The sequence below is a fragment of the Littorina saxatilis genome, linkage group LG13 (assembly GCF_037325665.1).
Source record: "Littorina saxatilis isolate snail1 linkage group LG13, US_GU_Lsax_2.0, whole genome shotgun sequence".
Taxonomy (NCBI): Eukaryota; Metazoa; Mollusca; class Gastropoda; order Littorinimorpha; family Littorinidae; genus Littorina; species Littorina saxatilis.
Window position 1 is genome coordinate 29,760,023 of NC_090257.1, and position 24,522 is coordinate 29,784,544.

General features: G+C 40.3%; 1 protein-coding gene across 1 annotated transcript; it reads left to right on the forward strand.

Moving 5' to 3' along the window:
• Positions 1–6,034: 6,034 nt before the first annotated feature.
• Positions 6,035–21,090, forward strand: LOC138945471 (cyclin-C-like). The gene is made up of 11 exons (XM_070316901.1): positions 6,035–6,131; positions 7,839–7,945; positions 8,449–8,533; positions 10,600–10,669; positions 11,122–11,173; positions 14,687–14,778; positions 15,227–15,318; positions 16,719–16,786; positions 16,984–17,063; positions 19,817–19,935; positions 20,675–21,090. Exons 1-11 carry the CDS (start codon positions 6,100–6,102, stop codon positions 20,772–20,774), a joined length of 897 nt encoding a protein of 298 aa, XP_070173002.1. The 5' UTR covers positions 6,035–6,099; the 3' UTR covers positions 20,775–21,090.
• Positions 21,091–24,522: the final 3,432 nt, after the last annotated feature.

A 24,522-nucleotide genomic window follows, 5' to 3' on the forward strand; every position in this document is an offset into this window, starting at 1 on the left:
TTTGTCGGGCGTCAATCCCCGATGAAGACCTCGAAGTTTCAAATGGAAGCATGTTAATGTGTAATTAAGTGTTTTCTCATCCAGATGGACGTGTCTGCGGTTACTTTGGATATTTTTTTGGACGTTAGTGCTGGAACGGAAAAGTTTATGTTTGCGTCTCTTGGGTCGCATTTGCTTTTTTTTCTGCAAGCCCTCCGACAAAATGTCCGATACTTTTGGGTCCACCCATTAATCGCAAAAATCATCCATGAAACCGTCGGTAACCCGTAGCCCAGAACATCTTCACTTGTTCACTATATCGCATTTGTACAGTCGTCTCTGTCCCAAGGAATGCTACAACGTCCATGGACAGTTGAAAAGAAATATTGTCCACTGGGATTAAACACTTGGCAACCGCAGGCGCGAGAGACTGTGGACGTCTTTCGATAAATTGTCGTCTTCTTCTTTCTTGACGTCGTATGAACAGGACGGAGATCTGCCTGGAACAGTAGACTGGACAACTCGTACATTCTGATCGTCACAAACAATAATTTCACACCCTTTTTCGTCTACTTCTTTTAGAAAGTAATCAAATTCTTTCGAAACGTAACCTCTTCGGCCAGTGGTAGAATATGCAGTTCAAGACACCTAAACTTTAACTTGTCATCTGGATGTTCATTTTCTGCATGGCCCATAACGTTTTCAAATGTCTCTAAGCCACAAGTACAGTACCAACACCTGAACTTGATATATATTCATTCACAAAGTGCGTCATGCTGAGAAAAAAGTAAGCATCGGTTTGAGTAATAGGGGAAGGGCTCCTAATATGGACCGCTTTTTGTTTCATGCTGATAACTAGCTTGTTTTCTTGCGAAGAAGTTTCATTTTGTCTTTGGTAGTCCTTCTCTCTTAGGTTAACCGTTAGGCCTAATTATAGTAAAATAGCTTTGATAGACATTCAGCAAATATTAAATACAGAAAAAATCACAAATGATCCATATTAGGAGCCTAGGCGCCTAATATGGACCAGTGGAGAGGCCTTCACGAATCACTGTAAAAAGCCCCCTATACTTCAAAATAACATGATACAACTTAGTGTGCAAGTCAGACTAATTAAAATATGCTTTAGATTTATCTGTTTTGGGTTGATGAGAGCATTATTTGAAGCACACCTGGAAAGTAAATAAGCTTATCAAAAACAGAGTGAAAATAAGTGAAATTATCAACTTCCACGAAAAGAAGACTATTTTGTTATATATTTTTGAAATGTCGAGGGCAAGTTATAGGTTATTTTCAGCAAGCTTCTTAATGAATTAATGAAAATAGCCTTTAGCTTTTATTTTCTTCGATTTGTTGAAGGTTGTCCATATTAGGGGACTCATACATACTTTCAGATTTTACTATTGTTTTTTGTTTCCAGTACAAACTCGGGGTCAACACTGCTAAAATGTAACAAATACGGTCTTAGCTGTCATATATAGCACGTTTTGTGTGATAAAAGCTTTGGCTGTGAACAGAAACTAGTCCGTTTTAGGCGGCAAATTTAGAGTGAACGCTGCCAAAAGTGAAAACAAGTCGCGTAAGGCGAAATTACAACATTTAGTCAAGCTGTCGAACTAACAGAATGAAACTAAACTCACTGCATTTTTACAGCAAGAGCGTATACTCGTAGCATCGTCAGTCCACCGCTCGATGCAAAGGCAGTGAAATTGACAAGAAGAGCGGGGTAGTAGCCTAGTTGCGCTGAGAAGGATAGCACGCTTTTCTTTATCTCTATTCTTTTTATATTTAGTCAAGTTTTGACTAAATATTTTAACATCGAGGGGGAATCGAAACGAGGGTCGTGGTGTATGTGCGTGTGTCTGTGTGTCTGTGTGTGTGTGTGTGTGTGTGTGTGTAGAGCGATTCAGACTAAACTACTGGACCGATCTTTATGAAATTTGACATGAGAGTTCCTGGGTATGAAATCCCCGAACGTTTTTTTCATTTTTTTGATAAATGTCTTTGATGACGTCATATCCGGCTTTTCGTGAAAGTTGAGGCGGCACTGTCACGCCCTCATTTTTCAACCAAATTGGTTGAAATTTTGGTCAAGTAATCTTCGACGAAGCCCGGACTTCGGTATTGCATTTCAGCTTGGTGGCTTAAAAATTAATTAATGACTTTGGTCATTAAAAATCGGAAAATTGTAAAAAAAAAAAAAAAAAAAAAGTATAAAACGATCCAAATTTACGTTTATCTTATTTTCCATCATTTGCTGATTCCAAAAACATATAAATATGTTATATTCGGATTAAAAACAAGCTCTGAAAATTAAATATATAAAAATTATTATCAAAATTAAATTGTCCAAATCAATTTAAAAACACTTTCATCTTATTCCTTGTCGGTTCCTGATTCCAAAAACATATAGATATGATATGTTTGGATTAAAAACACGCTCAGAAAGTTCAAACAAAGAGAGGTACAGAAAAGCGTGCTATCCTTCTTAGCGCAACTACTACCCCGCTCTTCTTGTCAATTTCACTGCCTTTGCCATGAGCGGTGGACTGACGATGCTACGAGTATACGGTCTTGCTGAAAAATGGCATTGCGTTCAGTTTCATTCTGTGAGTTCGACAGCTACTTGACTAAATATTGTATTTTCGCCTTACGCGACTTGTTAACTTTCTGAGCGTTTTTTTTATCCAAACATATCACATCTATATGTTTTTGGAATCAGAAACCCACAAGGAATAAGATGAAATTGTTTTTAAATCGATTTCGGAAATTTTATTTTAATAATAATTTTTATATTTTTAATTTTCAGAGCTTGTTTTTAATCCAAATATAACATATTTATATGTTTTTGGAATCAGACAATGATGAAGAATAAGATGAACGTAAATTTGGATCGTTTTAAAAAAGAATATTTATTTTTACAATTTTCAGATTTTTAATGACCAAAGTCATTAATTAATTTTTAAGCCACCAAGCTGAAACGCAATACCGAAGTCCGGCCTTTGTCGAAGATTGCTTGGCCAAAATTTTAATCAATTTGATTGAAAAATGAGGGTGTGACAGTGCCGCCTCAAGTTTTACAAAAAGCCGGATATGACGTCATCAAAGGTATTTATCGAAAAAAAGAAAAAAACGTCCGGGGATATCATTCCCAGGAACTCTCATGTCAAATTTCATAAAGATCGGTCCAGTAGTTTGGTCTGAATTGCTCTACACACACACACGCACAGACAGACAGACAGACACACAGACAGACACACACACACACACATACACCACGACCCTCGTCTCAATTCCCCCTCTATGTTAAAACATTTAGTCATAGGGGAGATATGGAACAATATTATGAATGTAACTATTTAAGGCTAGAGTGGTGTATATATAATTGCAGGGAAAGGCAAAATACCGATTTTTAAGCCATACTGCCTAACTTACGACCACAAAACATACTCTAATTTCCTGTAAAGGCATAAATACACATACTTTGTAACGTAGCTGCATTGATGAGTATCTATACATTATGTTTTATCTGACTGTTAATCGATGTACTTGTCTTTTAGCCCCCAAACATGCATTTAATGCAGCAACATACGTCTGTGGAAGAAATTGCTGCAAGACTGACCCAGCGGAGGAGGCGATATGCATTATAACGGGCGTACACCTTCCTCTGGTGTGACCTACAGAATACATTCCAGTGAGTGCGGTCACTGCACTGAATGAACACACACTGACACAACGTAGATTCGTCACAGTACTGATTTTTATGTACCAATACCTCCACAGACATAAACACAACAGCATAACAAACACGCTTTATGTCGAAAGCGAGTTAACGTTGATGAGAAACGACAGTGAGGAAACAAACAAAGACGTCTTTTCTTGCTTTATACATAAATGGTTTTGATGAACTAAAAATGCTGACTGGTTGGTCCGGTGTCAGAATAATGTGACTGGGTGAGACATGAAGCCTGTGCTGCGACTTCTGTCTTGTGTGTGGCGCACGTTATATCAGTGTCAAAGCAGCACCGCCCTGATATGGCCCTTCGTGGTCGGCTGGGCGTTAAGCAAACAAACAAACAAACAAACTAAAAATGCTTTTCCGGTTGAAGGTGTTTTAGAATTCTTGAGAGAAAGAGAGAGACAGAGGGGGAGAGAGAGAGAGAGACTGGCGGGGGGGGGGGGGGGGGGGAGAGAGACTGAGAGAAAGAGAGAGAGAGAGAGAGAGAGAGAGAGAGAGAGAGACTGGGGGAGACTGGAGAGAGAGAGAGACTCAGTGGGGGGAGAGAGACTGAGAAAGACTGGGGGAGCCGAGAGCCTGAGAACTGAAGAGAGACTGAAGAGAGATTGAGAGAGAGACTGACTGGCGGGGAGAGAGAGACTGACTGGCGGGGAGAGAGAGAGAGACTGGCGGGGGGAGATAGAGACTGACTGAGAGAGAGAGACTTAGGGGGGGGGACTCACTGGTGAGACTGAGAGAGAGACTGGGGCGGGGAAGAGAGGGAGAGACTGAGCCGAGAGAGAGACTGACGGAGAGAGAGGGAGACTGGTGTGGAAGGGAGAGAGAGAGACTGAGAGAGAGAGAGAGAGAGAGAGAGTGAGAGAGAGAGAGAGAGAGAGAGAGAGAGAGAGTGAGAGACTAGGGGGGGGGGGAGAAGAGTTAGAGTGGAGAGAGACTGACTGACTTGAACTGAACACACACGCGACGTTTTCATCTTTCGCCGTGTTGATATTTCGCTTCTCGGCCTCGTTGATCAAGTATAAACTTTACACTGAACAAAAAAACACCCTTCGATAGTACTGATGAGCGACCTTGTGTACCTTACATTCATGGGGCCAAATTTGTCCAACCAATTTGTTTTATTTAACTTAGAAATTTGATTCATCCTAAAATGTTTTCCTTCTTCCTCAAGGGACGTAACCAACCACTTAGTACACGTTTTCGAAGGATTCGATTTTGGGGGTGAAATCTATTAAATTTTACCACCAATTTTCTTCACATGCAAGAAACTGACATGCTTTTTGTCCATAAATAATTTCACTTCTTAATCAGTTTACCAGGAAACAACATCAGTTTCAGTCTTGAGTATATCTTGAGGGGGAAATATGTACACAGGCGAAAGATGAAATCGTGACACCGGCACACACACGCACTGTGACATATTACGGTCCTAACCCCTACATTGGGGTGTGCACGTTAAAGATCCCACGATTGACAAAAGGGTCTTTCCTGGCAAAATTGTATAAGCATAGATAAAAATGTCCACCAAAATACCCGTGTGACTTGGAATAATAGGCCGTGAAAAGTAGGATATGCGCCGAAATGGCTGCGATCTGCTGGCCGATGTGAATGCGTGATGTATTGTGTAAAAAAAATTCCATCTCACACGGCATAAATAAATCCCTGCGCCTTGAATAAAAATTGAAAAAAAAATCCCTGCGCTTAGAACTAGTGTACCCACGGAATACGCGCGATATAAGCCTCATATTGATTGATTGATTGAAATAGACACACATAACGCTTCGCTCCGTTGGGTTCAATACGGCTTTCAGGGGCGGATCAGTTCATTTTATGGGGGGGGTTTCCAAAAGTATATTGTGAAGATATGGGTGTGAAGGCGCGAAGCGCCGAGCCGACGGCGCGAAGCGCCTAGCTTGCTAGGGGGGTCCGGGGGCATGCCCCCCCGGAAAATTTTGAAAAAAAGGATGCAAAATGGTGCAAGCTGGTGCATTCTGAGGATGATCATTACCAGTTCCAGGCAGCAGATTTTGTCACTGATTAATACCCACAAAATTGAAACTCAACCCAAAAAAACACACAAAAATATTTTTATTTTTTGGCTGGGGGGGGGGGGGTTTCCGGAAACCCCAGAAACCCCCCCCTCGTCCGCCCCTGGCTTTGGTCGGGCGTCAATCCAAGATAACAGGATAATCACCTCGAAGTCAGTTTCAAAAGGAAGCTTATCGATAGTGAGAAACGCCAGCTGTCGCACTCACTAAACCACATGCACGAGCTTCCGAGCTCGATTCACTGCGCATGTCAAGCACAACAGAAACTTGTGTGTTCCGGTAGAATTGGAAGCTGATGAATGCAAGAAGAAAAGGCGGCGCTTTATTATCATTATGGCAGGGAATTTTTGGCAGAGCTCGCACTAGTAAGTATGCATCGTAATGTAGCAGTCTTGTGCTTACTGCTGTTATTAATTGCGCAGAAGATCATGATCGGGGGCCCAGTGTACATGTTGGCAATTCGAAGTGTGGTTCGAAGCAGACCAGTATAATCTAATAATGAGTATTGGCAGTATACTGTAAAGTGTAAACGGTCTGTAAACTACCTTGTAAGCGCCCACCCTTCTTATGCACCGATTTCGATCTAAAGTAGGAAGTTGCGTTAACTTGGTACTGTTCCTTGTGCTTGATTAGTTCAGACCTGAAAGATGCAGGTTGGGACAAACACATCAACAACGTGTGTGCCAAAGCCAACAGTGCACTAGTCATGCTGAGGAGAAATCTGAAAATCGGATCTCCAAAGACAAAAGAACTAGCCTACAAATCACTTGTACGACCAATAGTCGAGTACGCTTGCACAGTCTGGGACCCGCACAAGATCAAAGAGGTCAGTCAGATTGAAAAAGTGCAGCGCAGGGCAGCCCGTTTTGTTCTCAACAGACACAAACAGACGGCCAGCGTGGACGACATGCTCAACGAACTAGAGTGGCCCTCGCTAGAAGAACGCAGGAAAGAGGCCAGGCTCTCCATGCTGAAGAAGATCACATCGGGATCCGCACATGTGAGGTGCGAGGAGCTACACCTACTCGCCCCAAGGGCTAGAAGAGGAGTCCCCACAGAGAGACAGCAATTCAAGCGGATCCCAGCGAGAACAAACTACAGAAAGAACAGCTTCCTCCCAAGAACAATCAGGGACTGGAACGAGACCCCTTCATCCCTCCTCCTCTCACACCCCCAGGCCCCAGACTCCTGCATTGCGCAGGAGTCGAGTTCCTGCATTGTGCAGGAACTCCCCAGCCCCCAGTAGATTCTAGCTAGGCTTTTTTTTTTTCTTTCTCTCACTCTTTGGAATCTGCAACCCTCCACAATGTGACATAATGGTCAGCCTAAATGACCGTGGTCACAATATGGAAGAAGAAGACCTGGGAACCCATACGATTTTGCCTTATTTAATCAGTAAAAAAAATATGAGGAAAAAAATTCCTAGACTATTTTTCTTTACTTGCGCATCTCTGTCATTCCTGTCATTTCCTGTATGGGGCACTGTTTATTTTAATGATTAAAAATAACTGTATACTATAAGTATAACTCAGCATTTAATCAACGATTACAGCTTTTGTCATTCATTAAACATTGAAAGAATCATTTGTTTTAAATGTATTGGTAAACTTAATTAACAGTGGGGCCTGTTCAATTTTCTCTACTTACCAGCCCTCGTAAAATGTGGTCACTCTTCTTTCAGTGAGTGACGTCTGTTTTCAATTTTGCTGGGTTAATTCAGGACTATGTCTGTATCAGTTCAGTTAGCAAAGCTCTTTCAATGAAGATGTGACGGGCGGAGTGACCTAGTGGATAAGACACCGGCCTCCTAATCGGAAGGTCGTGAGTTCAAATCCTGGTCGCGGCCGCCTGGTGGGTTAAGGGTGGATATTTTTCCAATCTACCAGGTCAACAGCGCAGTAGTACGTGATCACAATGCTCGCTTTGACGCACTGAAGGGAATTGTGATGGGACATTATCAGATTTAATGCGCCAATGGCGCACTAGGGCGCACTTGTACATTTATGAAACCCTGCACACATGTGCTTTATGACTTAAAATCTGCCATTGACGTGTTATGATTACTGTTTCAGTCAGCAATGGATGCTAGACAAGCAAGACTTACAACGGGAACGCCAACAAGATTTGAAAGTGCTAACAGAGGATGAATACCAGAAAGTCATGATCTTCTTTGCAAACTGTGAGTTATTAAAACTAAAAGCAGTTCTGTCTGTGCACAATTAATGGCAAACACAAATAATGTGTTCAATTTTGAAATGTGAAACTAACATGTTATAACAAAAACACGCATATTTTCAAATTCATAGCTTAAAAGGGGCATAACATGAACTTGTGCTTTGGTAGCAGAGGAAACCATGATTCAATGTTACTGTTAGCACTTGTCAGTTACGGAATTTCCTACTGAACGCAAAATCTTCCATTTTGTGCCTGCACTTTTGAAAGAAAAAATATCATATTTTTTAACTCAAACACTACATTTATTATTTGATTGATGAATTTATTTGACTTATGTAGTTTTCATTGTTGTTGATTTTCATTGTAGTGAATTTGTGCTAGTTAAGACAGGGCAAGTGTATTTGTAAGCTTATCAATGTCAGATTTTTATTTCTCCTGCCTTTTACAACAAAAATCAAACTATTATTTTAATTTTTCTAGTGATTAATTTTCCTGTTTCACTTTCAGTTATCCAGGGCCTGGGTGAGCAGTTAAAAGTGCGCCAGCAGGTGATAGCAACAGCCACAGTGTATTTCAAGCGCTTTTATGCGAGGTGAGTGCAGACATGTGCCCTGATGGCAGTAGTTATTTTCCAAACCACTATTTCTTTATGAGTTTAAAGCCACTCAAAGTAGTCACCCTGTCCGCGATTTGACAAGGCGAGAAAAAAAGGTTGTTTCCGATGACAATGAGGCCCCCCAATAATAGGGTTTATCGCATTTTTACTGATCACATGACAAAAACACCTGTTGTCATTGGTCAACTAGGAACTGTATCAATTGATATCGCAGAGGAAGTTCCTAGTGAATTTGATATCGTGCAGGAAGTAGTTTTCCAATTGTAATTTTGAAGAAAAAAATCTCACTTGAAGGAAACATAAGTCTCCCATTATTTTAAAGCGCAAATTTGTAAAAAGGAAAGTAATTGCATCAGCAAGTTTAAACTGTGTAATGAATAAATACACACTTTTTCCACCCACCTTTAACAGACAAGTAGTAGAATGGTATGTTTTAATCTTGCCGAGGGATGCGATTGGAACAGCTGCAAACAAAACTGAACTTTGGAGCAAGAAGCGAGTTCTCTTGCAGGGTATCAGCGCTCATCACTCACGTAAAGGCTGGAAATGAGCAGCCGATTTAAACGTTTTGCTCCAGCATGAATCTCTGTCCCATCCCTCACGCCTCGATCTGATATGATTTCAGCTTTCTCGACATTGGCACTGATAAATCTGGATATCGCAGTCAAATCTAACGATAACTAATATGGTCGGTTGTTCTTTAATTTTAAGATTGGAGTTTGTTTTTTATTTACACAGGCACATTTTGCTTTTAATTGGCTGGAAATCATTGGAAGTGTGTCCCTTGGATGTCGTAGAAGAGTAACTTTTCTTATGTAACTGAGTGCCGAAACACAACTATCACCTTCAGAGGTGAAATCCAATCAAACAGGATTGAGAATTTTTAGAGATAATTTCTTAGCCCCATAAAAACTGTTATGGTTACTCAAAGGAAACCAAGATCATACAAGGAGACCGCAGCAATCAGACCCTATCACAAACCTAACCTAGGTGGTGGGTTCAAGTGCTAGTCTTTCGGATGAGACGAAAAACCGAGGTCCCTTCGTGTACACTACATTGGGGTGTGCACGTTAAAGATCCCACGATTGACAAAAGGGTCTTTCCTGGCAAAATTGTATAGGCATAGATAAAAAATGTCCACCAAAATACCCGTGTGACTTGGAATAATAGGCCGTGAAAAGTAGGATATGCGCCGAAATGGCTGCGATCTGCTGGTCGATGTGAATGCGTGATGTATTGTGTAAAAAAAATTCCATCTCACACGACATAAATAGATCCCTGCGCCTTGAGTCCGAGTCTGGAGATACGCGCGCGATATAAGACTTCATATAACACAATATAACAAACAAAACTCTACACTTCACAGGTGTTCGTCGGGGAGCTATAAATAGCCCCCAGACAACTCTGTAGAGTCTGCTGTGATAAGGGTGATGCAGTAGTCTTCCTGTCACATAAATTTGCAAAATTGATTTTTGTTTTTCCGAGAAAAGCTACATATTTTAGAGAGAAAAAAATTCCTCTACCCAAAAATAATTTGAGAGAAAAAAATTGAGAAAAAAAATCGAAAAAGACAATCTGCCTTGTATGACCAATGTCCTCCATAAAAGCCAAAGCACATTATAGCTGGACCCATATTTCTGTGAAAACACGCAGCACGCTTTATCTGTGTGTTTCGCTTGTGACCTCCCTGGTGTATTGAGATGTTTTTGTTTGAAACATTGTTTTGTGTTTCGCGTATTGCCTTTACTGATTCCTTTACTGATTTCTTCTCCGGCCTTTTCATTTTACTCGTTGTAAGTTGAAAGTCTTGATTTAATTTCTTTCAAGTAGAGACAAAACCGAAAAGGCAATCATTTTGTGAAAATGAAGAAAAAATATAGAAAGAACATTTTATTTGGAAGAACGAATAAGTGGTTTACATGTTATCCTGTGAGAAGATGACAAAAAATGACACTTCATGGCACTGCAGATTTAAAAAGATAATGTTCTATTTTGTTCTGAATTATCGTTCATTGGTTTGTGTGAATGTTGTATGATTTCAGAAATTCCCTGAAGTGCATAGATCCTTGGTTGATGGCCCCTACCTGTATATTTTTGGCATCAAAAGTTGAGGTGAGCAGATTGTGATTTTGTGCGGCATTTTGTGAGAGATGGGTATATGTGTTAGTACACTGTATTGTAGCATTTACACTTGCTCGTACTCTGTACTGTAGCATTTATACTTGTTACTGTTAGTGCACTGTGCTGTTGCATTTACACTTGTTAGTACACTTTACTGTAGCATTTACACTTGTTAGTACACTGTACTGTAGCATTTACACTTGTTAATACGTAACACTGTACTGTAGCATTTATACTTGTTAGTACACTCTAATGTAGCATTTACACTTGTTAGTACACTGTGCTGTAGCATTATTCTTGCTAGTACACTGTACTGTAGCATTTTATGGGTGCCATGCCACCAATTGCTCAACACTAGCTGAGTGTTTTTTGTGCTGCATAAAGTATTGTGTGATAAAATATTCTGTGAACACGGAATGTTGATGAGGTTCTCTTGCTTGCAGGAGTTTGGGGTTATATCAAATACAAGGCTGATTTCAACGTGTCAGAATGTCGGTGAGTCAGTTACCAATTTAGTGTGTGCTCATGTATTTCTTAACAGTTCTGAACATAATACACTCATGCAAGCATGAACACACAGATGACTGTTCCACACAGACACACACACACGGACAACTCACACGTGTCTATGCATAGCTGTTGTGTTAACTCGATATGCATACACACAGGGTGAACAGATCAGGCGCAAGCGCATCCACATTGTTACAAGTTCATTGTTAGGTTAATTTAGTGCAGAACGAATCTGTTTTGAATTTGAAATGAACCCTGGAAGGAACCCCAATGGTGACGGTTGTATTACCAGTGAAGGTGTGCTGAATTAGTGTACTAGCTCTGAAGTTTGCTGTAGAATGGGTGTGTTTACTTTTATGCCAAAAAAAAAAATAGGTGTGGTTACGGTAACATAGCCAAACAAAATAGGGTAGGTAGGTAGGCAATCACGTTGTTTGTTTTTTTTACTTTTTTTTTCTAATGTGTACAGATTAAACCTACTTGACAGGGAAATAAGTGTGCGACTCGTGCGCTTTCGCTTTCATTGCGTTTTTTGCACTCGTTTTTTGTTTTTGTTTTTTTGTTGACAAATGTAATAAAAAGTTATAGGATCGGCCCCTAAAAATAGGGTAGGTCGGGTTACCGTAACCACACCTATTATTTTTTTAGGCCTTATGCTTTGAAGCAACTTTTCATGAAGTACAGTACCATTCAAACTGCAAACATACTCATTTCATGCTTTTTTTATTTAAAGGCACACTCCTTCCCGGGAACACAGTTCGGGTCACCATCTCAGATCTGGCCAGGTTTTTACATGGGTGAAACTTTTCCGCCTCAGGGCGGAAATCCGCCAAATGAAATTGGTCAAAATAAATAAGGAATTCCTTATTTTGAACATCTTTTTTTTCTTCTTTTTTTTCCCGTCAGCGATCCGATCCGTATTTCCCCTAACACAGTGACCGGACATCGCTGAGTCTTTGTTTCACTGAGCGCGCGATCTATCGGACTATAGCTTGGCATTTGTTACCATTGTTTAATGTGCAAATTTGTGTGTTTGAGATACCAGGAGAGGCCTACTTTTACCCTTAAAAGCCTGATTTTTCGTTTTCTTCTGGGGGGGCTTTGTCCCCGGCCTCATTTTCCTTATTTTCAATTCTGATCAGTTTCACCCATGCTTTTAGTTTTTACATTGGATGGGACCATCCCTCCACTTTGACACATACTGAAAAACAACCGCCTGTGTGCTCTCTGTGAAGAGCAGGGATTTTTTTATGAATTATTTTAACCAGTGGTTTTTTAAGAACCTTAATTTATAAAAAAAAAATTGTGCTCGGCTTCCTGACGAGTGGGCAAAAACTGGTTCCATCAAGATAAGTTTTTTGTGACTATTTGTTTGTCTGTTCACTTAAATCAAAAGACCGTTGTGTCGATATCTTTGTGATTGTAAAGTATATTTTGTCAATAACAAACGTTCCAACAACTTACCTGTCTTGTTTTTTGATTCTGAATTTTGGAACGTTGGCAGTCTCTTTGTTTTTATATTTAGTCAAGTTTTGACTAAATATTTTAACATCGAGGGGGAATCGAAACGAGGGTCGTGGTGTATGTGTGTGTGTGTGTGTCTGTCTGTCTGTGTGTGTGTGTAGAGCGATTCAGACTAAACTACTGGACCGATCTTTATGAAATTTGACGTGAGAGTTTCTGGGAATGATATCCCCGGACGTTTTTTTCTTTTTTTCGATAAATTTCTTTGATGACGTCATATCCGGCTTTTTGTAAAAGTTGAGGCGGCACTGTCACACCCTCATTTTTCAATCAAATTGATTGAAATTTTGGCCAAGCAATCTTCGACGAAGGCCGGACTTCGGTATTGCATTTCAGTTTGGTGGCTTAAAAATTAATTTATGACTTTGGTCATTAAAAATCTGAAATTTGTAAAAAAACAAAATAATTATAAAACGATCCAAATTTACGTTCATCTTATTCTTCATCATTTTCTGATTCCAAAAACATATAAATATGTTATATTTGGATTAAAAACAAGCTCTGAAAATTAAAAATATAAAATTTATGTTTAAAATTAAATTTCCGAAATCAAAAACTATTTCATCTTATTCCTTGTCGGTTCCTGATTCCAAAAACATAGATATGATATGTTTGGATTAAAAACACGCACAGAAAGTTAAAACGAAGAGAGGTACAGTAAAGCGTGCTATGAAGCACAGCGCAACCGCTGCCGCGCCAAACAGGCTCGTCACTTTCACTGCCTTTTGCACTAGTGCCGGACTACGTTCAGTTTCATTCTGTGAGTTCCACAGGGTGTTGACTTTTATTGGTATGTGATCGAGTGGTCTCTTCTTCTTCTTGGCGTTCGCAGAGGTTCATTTGCGTAAGCGCGTGTACCCGTGGTTTGTTAGAATGCGCCGTGCGGCCGGGGTCCTCCGTCTTCAGCATTCGGGGTTTTCTGTCGGGGTTACATGAGCTCATGGCCCGTACGTCCTACCCTGAGAGCACAGGGGGGAGGATTTGCCGGGATCCCACCCGGAGCTAGGGTTTTAATGCGCCGTTAATCGCATAAGATGAGTCCCGTCAATGGACGATGGAGCATTTCAAAGGGGGTAGCAGTGCCGCCTGCTACCCCACTCCGCCCTGGTAGGAAACACCGCCAGTTTGGTCCGCGGCCGCAAGCGGCTGATCTCCATATCTGAAGACCGTTCCCCTATCCGCCACCCGGGGACGCGCTGGGTTTGGGGTGGTCGCCCCACTGAAAATCTCACACTGGGTTAAGAAAGATCAGCCTGTCCCAGGAGGAATGGTCTTAAGGCTGAGGAGATCTGAGATGGTTTACCCGCCCTGTGTTCGTCGGAAGGAGTGACGTGCCTTTAATGTAAGAATTGCTTGATGGTCTTACTGCTCAAATGATTGCTCTGATGCTACATACAGCAGTACCTGTGATGTGTGGACCCTCCCATGAGAGGACACCTCCCTTAAAAGGACACCTTCTCTTGTCCCTTTTTAATGTTATATTACCCCCCGCGGGTTAGGGGGGCGAATTTACCCGATACTCCCCAGCATGTGGTAAGAGGCGACTAACGGATTCTGTTTCTCCTTTTACCCTTGTTAAGTGTTTCTTGTATAGAATATAGTCAATGTTTGTAAAGATTTTAGTCAAGCAGTATGTAAGAAATGTTAAGTCCTTTGTACTGGAAACTTGCATTCTTCCAGTAAGGTCATATATTGTACTACGTTGCAAGCCCCTGGAGCAATTTTTTTATTAGTGCTTTTGTGAACAAGAAACAATTAACAAGTGGCTCTATCCCCTTTCCCCGTCGCGATATAACCTTGAACGGTTGAAAACGACGTTACACATCAAATAAAGAAAGAAAGAATGTTATATTATCTCTACCAAAATATACCTGTCATGAAAGGACACCTGCAATGTAGGGACACTTTTGGCTGGTCCCAAGGGTCTGTACAAAATAACTTTGCTGGGCAATGATTTGGATGACTTTGTTTCAGTGAAAAACAAGTTTGGATATGCCTTTCCACAAGAATACCCCTACAGAATACAGAATGTTTTGGAGTGCGAGTTCTTTCTTTTGGAAATGATGGTGAGTGCTGATTTACATCCCAGAATGAAAATTGTGCAGAATTTCTTCAGTGTTCGAACACCCCTGTGCCCACACATGCGCAAGATAAAGACTCCAAGCTTACAGCTGATAGGTATAGATGTTCTTCAGTGTTGTATTAGATTTAGACATAAAACAGGTGATATTTTAGCACACTCAGTCTGAATAAAGATCCAATACAGTCAACCCATCATGAGTGCATGAACAAGCAGCCGTGCTCGGATTGGCATTCATGTATATTTCTAACAAAAAAGGGGACATGCTACATAGGACGTATTTACTGCTGTTTAGAGCATGGCAATTGAAAAAAAATGCAGCTTTCACAAATGCTGTTTCTAAGTTTGTGTGCATAACGGCCATTGTATTGTTTTTTCAGGACTGCTGTTTGATCCTGTTTCATCCATATCGGCCATTGTATTGTTTTTTTCAGGACTGCTGTTTAATCCTGTTCCATCCATATCGGCCGCTGACAAAGTATTGTGCTGACCTCAGCTCCGAGAACGAACTTCTTCCTCTTGCTTGGTAAGCTAAGGAAACAGAATGTTTATCAAAATCTAGTTCACCCTGTCCATTCATCTTTCTTGAAGAAAGAAAAAGGAGTTTAGCTTTTGTTGACTGAACAGTTTCACCCTTCCCCACTGCCCTTACCCAGTTTTAGAATTGAGCAAAATCTGATGAAATCGAGTCTTGAAGGAGAGATTGTCATCTATATTTACAGTACTTAATTCCCTTTGTTTGATCTTGAAAGAGAGGGAGACTTGAAGTTAAAGTCAAAGTAAATTGACAGACGTTATGAACAGAAAATTTGAAAGAACAGGGGTTTGAAGGCTGAAATTGTGTGTGTGTGTCACTGTGTGTGTGTGTGTCACTGTGTGTGTGTGTTACTGTGTGTGTGTGTCACTGTGTGTGTGTGTGTCACTGTGTGTGTGTGTGTGTGTGTGTGTGTCACTGTGTGTGTGTGAACGTGTTGAAAGGAAGGAGGGCTCCTTCTGTATGCGTGATTAAAACTGATATGCTTATTTGTTTTCTTTGTCTCAACTCTTCATTGTTAGTGGCATTGAAATGTTCTGCAAGAAACACAGAAACACTCCCCCCAGCAGAGAAGAAACTGCTAAATCAGCAGAAACATTTTCCCCTTGTCTCCCAAAGCAATTAGCTTTTTTGTTTGAGCTGTCTTGAAAAGTCTCTCTTTTCTTTTTGCCAGGAAAGCTAGTTTTGATGAGCAGCCACATGAAGGCTCAGACTATTTCTCTCCTGTGTGCAATCTTGCTGTGTGTTATTCTGGTTTTGTCTGATCATCATAATTTCTTTCTTTCTTTCTTTCTTTATTTGGTGTTTAACGTCGTTTTCAACATCATCATAATTAAGTTTTTACTCTTAGAGCAGTCATAAAAAGACGACAAAATACTGTACTCACATGTGAACGAAGATGATGAAACACATAATGGCAAACACACTTATCTTTGAGCAGTGTTAACAGATCACTCATTCTGCTGGGAAACTTAACTCAGCAAAAGTATTATTGCAACACTTTCCGTACCCTCAAAACAGCCATTCCCATGTTATTTCATTCAAAATTTACATACCGTTAAAGGTTCTTTACGTTGCTATCAGGCACACTTATCGGATCGAAGATTTCTGATACAGTGGTCATGTGACCAGCACTCAAATGAGGTTGCCCCTCAAATTTACCCGACAAACACGTAAGGCACCGCCTGTTTGTGACCAGCTTAAACGAAAAGGCTACACGCAGGTATAATTTCTCTTCTGTGTCTTCTACATGGTTTGTCTGTCTGTTCACAAATGAGCTGAGCAAAGTTATCAGTTATTTCAATAATTAGTATTACTATTAGACATCCACACGAAAACTTGATTCTTGTATTGTAAATAGTGTAAACTGTTTTTGTGTTGTTTTGTTGCAGGAGAATCATAAATGACAGTCTCAGAACAGATGTTCCATTACTGTATCCGCCCTACCTCATTGCACTGGGTAATATGCCACACAGACAGACACACACATGCATGCACGCAAATGCTCGCACGCAAATGCACGCACGCACACACACACGCACACACACACACTTCAATCCATACTCCTAGACCCACACCCTCTACATACACAGAATAACTTTGGACACTTATCGTTTGTTAGCAGTTGTATTATTTTTGTGACCTTTGCTGTTGCAGCGTGTTTGCACATGGCGTGTGTGATCAAGCAGAAAGACATCAAACAGTGGTGTGCCGAGCTGTCTGTTGACACTGACATTGTAAGTTCGTAGAAAGGGAGGGAGGAAGAACGAACAAATGTATTTTTGTACGCATGATTGTCTAGAATACGATCAGTACGCTCAGTTGAAAAATAATACGAGAAAAATTCCTACACTACTTTTCTTCAGAAGCATATATCCCGAAGCCGATCCATTATTTTGACACATGATTATTGTTTTTGTGAGTAAACATTGATAAAGCATTTGTTTTAAATATTTTAGTAAACTTAATTAATGGTGCGACGGACGCGTGTGAAGCCGTGTTTGAATCATAGATGTTCAAATGCTGTGCGGACCCCCCGCGGGTTAGGGGGAGTCCCATATTGGTTGGGACGAGAAAGAATTTACCCGATGCTCCCCAGCATGTCGTAAGAGGCGACTAACGGATTCTGTTTCTCCTTTTACCCTTGTTAAGTGTTTCTTGTATAGAATATAGTCCATTTTTGTAAAGATTTTTAGTCAAGCAGTATGTAAGAAATGTTAAGTCCTTTGTACTGGAAACTTGCATTCTTCCAGTAAGGTAATATTAACTACCTTGCAAGCCCCTGGAGCAAATTTTTGATTAGTGCTTTTGTGAACAAGAAACAATTGACAAGTGGCTCTATCCCCTCTCCCCCCTTCCCCCGTCGCGATATAACCCTTCGTGGTTGAAAACGACGTTAAACACCAAATAAAGAAAGAAATGCTGTGCGGAGTACGCTAATTTTTCTGAAAATGAATACACCAAGTTTGTTGGAGAATACTCCATGTGCAAAACAGGGGTTCCCAGGCCTGAGCTAGCTGGCCTTCTGCTCATGTCACACACACAAAGTGTCAATAAGAACAAAAAGAGGAATAGAAAAAGATGACAAAAATATTCACAAGCAACTTAAAAGGTACATTTTTATACAGACTGTATGAATATGTGACCGCTGCATATATCATGACCAGAGCAGAGTTTACATCGCTTCAAAGTGTACTATCTTACTTCTACTGCATACACTCTGTTCTCAATGTGAATGCTTTAGATAAACAGAAAACAAGTCGCGTAAGGCGAAAATACAATATTTAGTCAAGTAGCTGTCGAACTCACAGAATGAAACTGAACGCAGCAAGACCGTATACTCGTAGCATCGTCACTCCACCGCCCGTGGCAAAGGCAGTGCCCGTGGAATTGACAAGAAGAGCGGGGTATTCGTTGCGCTGAGAAGGATAGCACGCTTTTCTGTACCTCTCTTCGTTTTAACTTTCTGAGCGTGTTTTTATTCCAAACATATCATATCTATATATTTTTGGAATCAGGAACCGACAAGGAATAAGATGAAAGTGTTTTTAAATTGATTTCGAAAAAAAAATGTTGATAATAATTTTTATATATTTAATTTTCAGAGCTTGTTTTTAATCCGAATATAACATATTTATATGTTTTTGGAATCAGCAAATGATGGAGAATAAGATAAACGTAAATTTGGATCGTTTTATAAATTTTTATTTTTTTTTACAATTTTCAGATTTTTAATGACCAAAGTCATTAATTAATTTTTAAGCCACCACGCTGAAATGCAATACCGAACCCCGGGCTTCGTCGAAGATTACTTGACCAAAATTTCAACCAATTTGGTTAAAAAATGAGGGCGTGACAGTGCCGCCTCAACTTTCACGAAAAGCCGGATATGACGTCATCAAAGACATTTATCAAAAAAATGAAAAAAACGTATGGGGATTTCATACCCAGGAACTCTCATGTCAAATTTCATAAAGATCGGTCCAGTAGTTTAGTCTGAATCGCTCTACACACACACACACACACACGCACGCACACACACACACACGCACGCACATACACCACGACCCTCGTTTCGATTCCCCCTCGATGTTAAAATATTTAGTCAAAACTTGACTAAATATAAAGAGTGTGTGTTTGTGTGTGTAAGTGGTTTCTTCCCATTGTGATTTTATTCTCTCATTAACTTATTTAGTTATGATTCATCTTGTTCACTTTGTGTTTTTTCTCACTCTTGGTTGAATTCCCTATTTGAAATGTAAATAAATCATATTGGGGTGTGACGCCTCTGTTGTTATTTTTTGCGTCTCGCACTTCTCCTTGCTTTCCATTAATCTATGTTAGGTCTGTGAGTGTTTTAGAACGACTCATCATTTTGGAAACCAAGTTTACATGATCATTCAAAGGTTTTGATTGGCAATTTAAAGTTTGAAGGCTGAAGGTATAACGTACTTCATGAAATTGTATTAGGACAAATTCCCACTTTGGACAGAAAGCAGCCATGGCTGTTGATTTTTGGTATACTATGCTCCTGTATGTTCTAGCGGAAAGGTGCCCCTAGCCCATGTTCAAGTCAGGGGCCAGGGTAGCTCAGTTGGTAGAGCACTGGACTTGTGATCCTAAGGTCACGGGTTCGAATCCAGGCAGAGACGGACACGGGTCAACATTATGTGCAGACTAAGAGATAGTATCTATGTCCCACCTCGTGTTACCACAGTGGCACGTTAAAGACCTTGGTCATTCTGCCAGAAGTGCAGGTGGCTGGTTACACCAAAACACACACGCAGCTAGGTAGCACGACTCTTGTTGCTGCTAGCTTTCCACCGGGAGGAAGCGACCCGAATTAATTTTCTCAGCATTGGGAGAATAGATTAAATGAAATGAAATAAAGTCTCAACAGATCTTTAATGGCTTAACTGGGAAGAGAGATATCTTGTTTTAAATCAAAATAAAATCTGTTCTTTGTTAAATGTGTTTGATAAACTTGCAGATTCTGGATATAGCCAGGACACTCATAGGCCTGTACGACGTGTGGAAAAACTATGACGAAAAGAAAGAGATCGCTGGAATACTGGCAAAGATGCCCAAACCCAAGCTAAGTCCGTCCAGGTAAGAAACTCTTGGGTTCTACCTTGTCTTATTTCAAACAAATTTATTTTTTATTTTGTTCTGTCTTCTGGCCTGCTTCTTGTCCCTGTGTGCTCTCACAACGCCCCGTCCCAGTATCCACTGTTCCATCCACATCTGAATTTCGTTCCACGGCCAGACATCAATTTTACAGACGCTCTTCTTCCATGTGTTGCATTTAGGTCAGCATCAGCAACAATATGCTGGTTTTAATGATGTGGACAGTGTTTATGTAACCTTTGGGGGAAAAACAACATGTAACTCATGTTCATTTTAATGATGTGGAGCCACAGAAACCGAACATTAATCGTAAGGTCGTATATGCGGTGATACTTTTCCCGGGGAAATAGCTCAGTCGATAGAGGTGCTGGCTTCAAAACCTGTTGTCGCTATCGACGGGGGTTTGATCCCCACGTTCTGCGAGGCATTTATTTCCCAGAGTCAACTTTGTGCAGACTCTCATCGGTGTCTGAAAAACCCAGTGTACACGCATGCTCACAAGGAACCCAAATTCACAGAGCAAGTCTCAGGGCTTGGAAACATGAATACACGCATGAAGGACAAACAATAAATAAATGGGTAGCGACGTACAGTATGGCAGCTCACTTTTCCCAGAAAAAAACTGAAATTCCATGAGAGTAACCCCACAGGACTATACGATATTACCTCACCTTATCCTTCAGGGGAACTGATATCTGTACCGTAAAGTCACTATTTTCAGGCCCCCGTCTGAAGGGCCCAACGGCCAGGATGGTTCCAACAACTCCCAGAACCAAGGGCAGAGCATGCAGCAGTCAGGCATGCAGAGTTCAGGGCCTTGATGCTGCATTCCTCTTAGTCTTCCTCTGAAATTTCTTCCACTTGCAATGGAAGGTTTGTACAGGCACAGAGACTGTCATCGACAATACAGGCAGACAGTGGGAATCTGAATTTGATGAGACAACATTCTGTGTGGAAGTTAAAAAGAACAGGAGGTTGTTGGTGTGAAACAGTAACACTACACGCTGTTATTATTTGAGTGTTTCACAAATATGTTTTCCATGGAAATATGAAGGGGAGTGATTATTTTCTTTTTTAATAATTTTTTTCTTTTATAATTCTTTTGTTGGGAGAAACTGTGTGTGTGTGTGTGTGTGTGTGTGAGAAAGAAAGAGAGAGAGAGAGAGAGAGAGAGAGAGAGAGAGAGAGAGAGAGAGAGAGAGAGAGAGAGAGAGAGAGAGAGATGAAACTGAATGTTTTCATGAGTGACCTTATGATCAGAAGGATTGAATTGAGTCTGTGTGTGCGTGAGAGAAAGGAAGGGAGGGAAAGAGAGAGAGAGAGAGGGAGCGCAAAAGAAAGAGATAATGAGAGGTTATGATCAGAGAGTTAATGTACGTGTGGTACGTGAGAGAGATGGATGGTGTGAGGATGTGTCATGCGATGTCACAAATGAAGAGAAGTTTTTCCGCTGGCGTCGTCATTTTTGATGAACTTTGTAAACAGAGACTTGAAATGAATGAAAGAAGAGTCGATATAGTGATAACTCTGTTCTAAGACCTTGAAAACTCTGTGAAAATTGGGAATTGTGCAAAAAAGAGTTTTACAAAAGAGGTAAAATCACAGCTTTATGAAGAGATGATGAGCAACGAAGAGATGACAGAGGTTCTTAAAGCAAAGTTTTCACTGTAGTTACAGACTGCTGTTTTCAAAAAAGAAATGGTTATGAAGGTATGGACATTTTTAATCTTTTTGAGGAGTAGTTTTTACGAGAATGAAGAGTGCATTAGGTGGGCCAGGTGATGTCTTTTAGCTTTGGTTTTAATTCAGGTACCTCTGTACATTGTTTTCTTAAGATTGTATCTGAACTAAGAAATACATGCCATGGTTTGCTTGAATATGCTTCATAAGCATGATACATTGTATTGAATAGGTAACAACTGGTCAAGTGTATATGGATGTAAATCTTCATTTTATGGTGTCTGAATTCTTCATTCATCGTACAAAATGGTCTTCTCTCTCTCTCTCTCTCTCTCTCTCTCTCTCTCTCTCTCTCTCTCTCTCTCTCTCTCTCTCTCTTCACTTCTCTGTCTCTCTTCACTTCTCTCTCTCTCTCTCTCTCTCTCTCTCTCTCTCTCTCTCTCTCTCTCTCTCTCTTCACTTCTCTCTGTCTGTCTGTCTGTCTCTCTCTCTCTCTCTCTTCACTTCTCTCTGTCTCTCTTACTATCTGTCTCTCTCTCTCTCTCTCTCTCTCTCTCTCTCTCTTCACTTCTCTCTGTCTCTCTTACTATCTGTCTCTGTCTCTCTCTGTCTCTCTGTCTCTCTGTCTCTCTCTCTCTCTCTCTCTCTCTCTCTCTCTCTCTCTCTCTCTCTCTCTCTCTCTCTCTCTCTCTCTCTCAGTGCAGGACCTAAGTTCCAAATGTAAGATTACAGTGAAACCCCCTTTTAAATTACACATCTTACCCCGTGACATACAAGTGCTTATACTCAACAACTATTAGCTAATCCTGCCTCGTAGGAAATAAAACTGATTAAAAGCTGTGCTACTGACCCAACGCGCTATAGGGGATCCACCTCACCCTGTTAGATGGTTTTCGCATACACATGCATGTACAGTAACACAGCTAATAGATGTTGAGTATTAGCACATTTGAGTCACGGTAAGTATGTTTATTGAACATGATTTTACGGGGAAAATGTAGTTTTAAGACTGCCAAGAACTGAGAAAATCAGGTCTTTAGAGACAGGGAGTCCTAAAATGGAGGTTAAATTTAAAGACCTTATGAACAGAAAATGTAAGCTAAGTGTTCCAGGAGGGAAGAGTGTTCTTAAATTGATGGTTCCACTGAATTCAAATCAAATCAAATCAAATTAACTTTATTATCTCACATGGAGAAATTGCAGTGGTGGTACATATAACAACTAACATAAAGACAACAAATTCAACCTTTTTTTGCTTCTGTTGTATGGTTCTGTTATAGATCAAGTGTGAAGCTCAGCTCTGCAGATTAGTGGGGGCAGTTTCAAAAAGATTGCTTCTGCAAAGAGTACAGTCCCCCTACCTTTTGGCTTGCGATTGGGAACTTTGTAATTTCAGAAGTATTGCACTTTACTTGAGTTTGGAGAATGTGACTTCAAGATCTAAACATTATCGTTGTCGTAGGGCATATGTTTTGATTTGTGATTGTGACTTTTTGTGTGCGTAAATTGTGCATGTGATTGTGAATTTACTGATTTTGATCCCAGAATGTAGGATAAATTAATGTTCCTTATAGCTCTGTGTGTGTGTGTGTGTATGTGTGCGCGCACAAATGTGACCCTCCACCACGGAATGAGTCGCATGTCACCATTGCATGATTTTCATATACATGTATTTACATTTTCTTACGAGTTTTTATTGCTCTATCCAGTGGTGAAAACAGTTTTAGAAAAGATCAAAAACTTTTCGAGTTATAAGCCTGTGACTAAGGTGACACTCAGACTGTTACCAGACACCCTCCGGACGTATATTAAGCCTAGCGCAGAACCGCGCGAGGTGACATTGTGACTCATTCCGTGGTGGAGGGTCACAAATATGCTTGTATGAAATCATGTTGCAGGGTGAATATTCCTTTTGCAACTTGAATCCTTTTATTTTGCACTTATGTATTTGAACTATGCTGTTTGTATTTGAATCTCTGTGTAAATGGAAGTGAAGATTGTTGGGGAAATCTTTTAGATTTTAGAGTGACTTAACTTTTTTTTTTTTTTTTTGTCCTGGAGAGAATGTTGTACTGAACACAAAAAAGATATTAATCTATTCTGGTCATTTTGATATAATTGTTTTTAACAATTCATCCGCTGTTGGTCAGTGATACAAAACATTAGTGAAAAAAGTATTTTGTGGTGAATTAATTGGTCAGTCTGTACCTCAATTTGTTCTCCGCTTGCTTTTCTGTTATTTTTATATTTTTCTTGTATCATTGTATGATTGCATTTTTTCTCTCAAGAAATCATGCATTTCGTTACATTATGGGCGTGTGTTTTAAGTTTTGAGCGCTCATTCTTCTTGTGTGTGTGTGTGTGTGTGTGTGTGTGTGTGTGTGTGTGTGTGTGTGTGTGTGTGTGTGTGTGTGTGTGAGGATGGATGGGCGTGCACACCTGATGTCGGTAAACCAGAAAATAAATATTTTATACATGTAGGCATCCGCATTGCATTAGCTCATTGGAGAAATACAGTGGTTCCTCATTTTACAATTGATTAATTTGTGCTTGATTTTGAGCATCACATTACACTCTCACTGGTTAAATTATGTAAGACAGACAGAGACGCTGGCAATGCAGAAATTGAAACATAATTGGTGTATAATGTTGAATAATTCTGTATGCCGTCTCTTTTAATAGCTTAGAGAAAAAAGTTTTTGTTGTTGTGTTGACAGTTAACTGTGACTTGACAATGTATTTTGGGAATGATAACATGGTGTGTGTATACATGTGGATGTGCGGGTGTAATTTCATCTGTATCATTTTATTGGATGACGCTAAGATATAAGACAATGCAATTACAAAGAAGCTGGTGCTGTTCTGATCTGTATAGCAAAACACTGATTG

What these genes read in the sequence shown, in the direction of transcription:
- LOC138945471 (XM_070316901.1), top strand. Translation starts at nt 6,100, where the DNA reads ATGGCAGGGAATTTTTGGCAGAGCTCGCACTA. An exon ending in TTTTGGCATCAAAAGTTGAG is followed by an intron (nt 10,670 to 11,121) that starts GTGAGCAGATTG and finishes TCTTGCTTGCAG; the next exon opens with GAGTTTGGGGTTATATCAAA. An exon ending in CCCAAGCTAAGTCCGTCCAG is followed by an intron (nt 19,936 to 20,674) that starts GTAAGAAACTCT and finishes CACTATTTTCAG; the next exon opens with GCCCCCGTCTGAAGGGCCCA.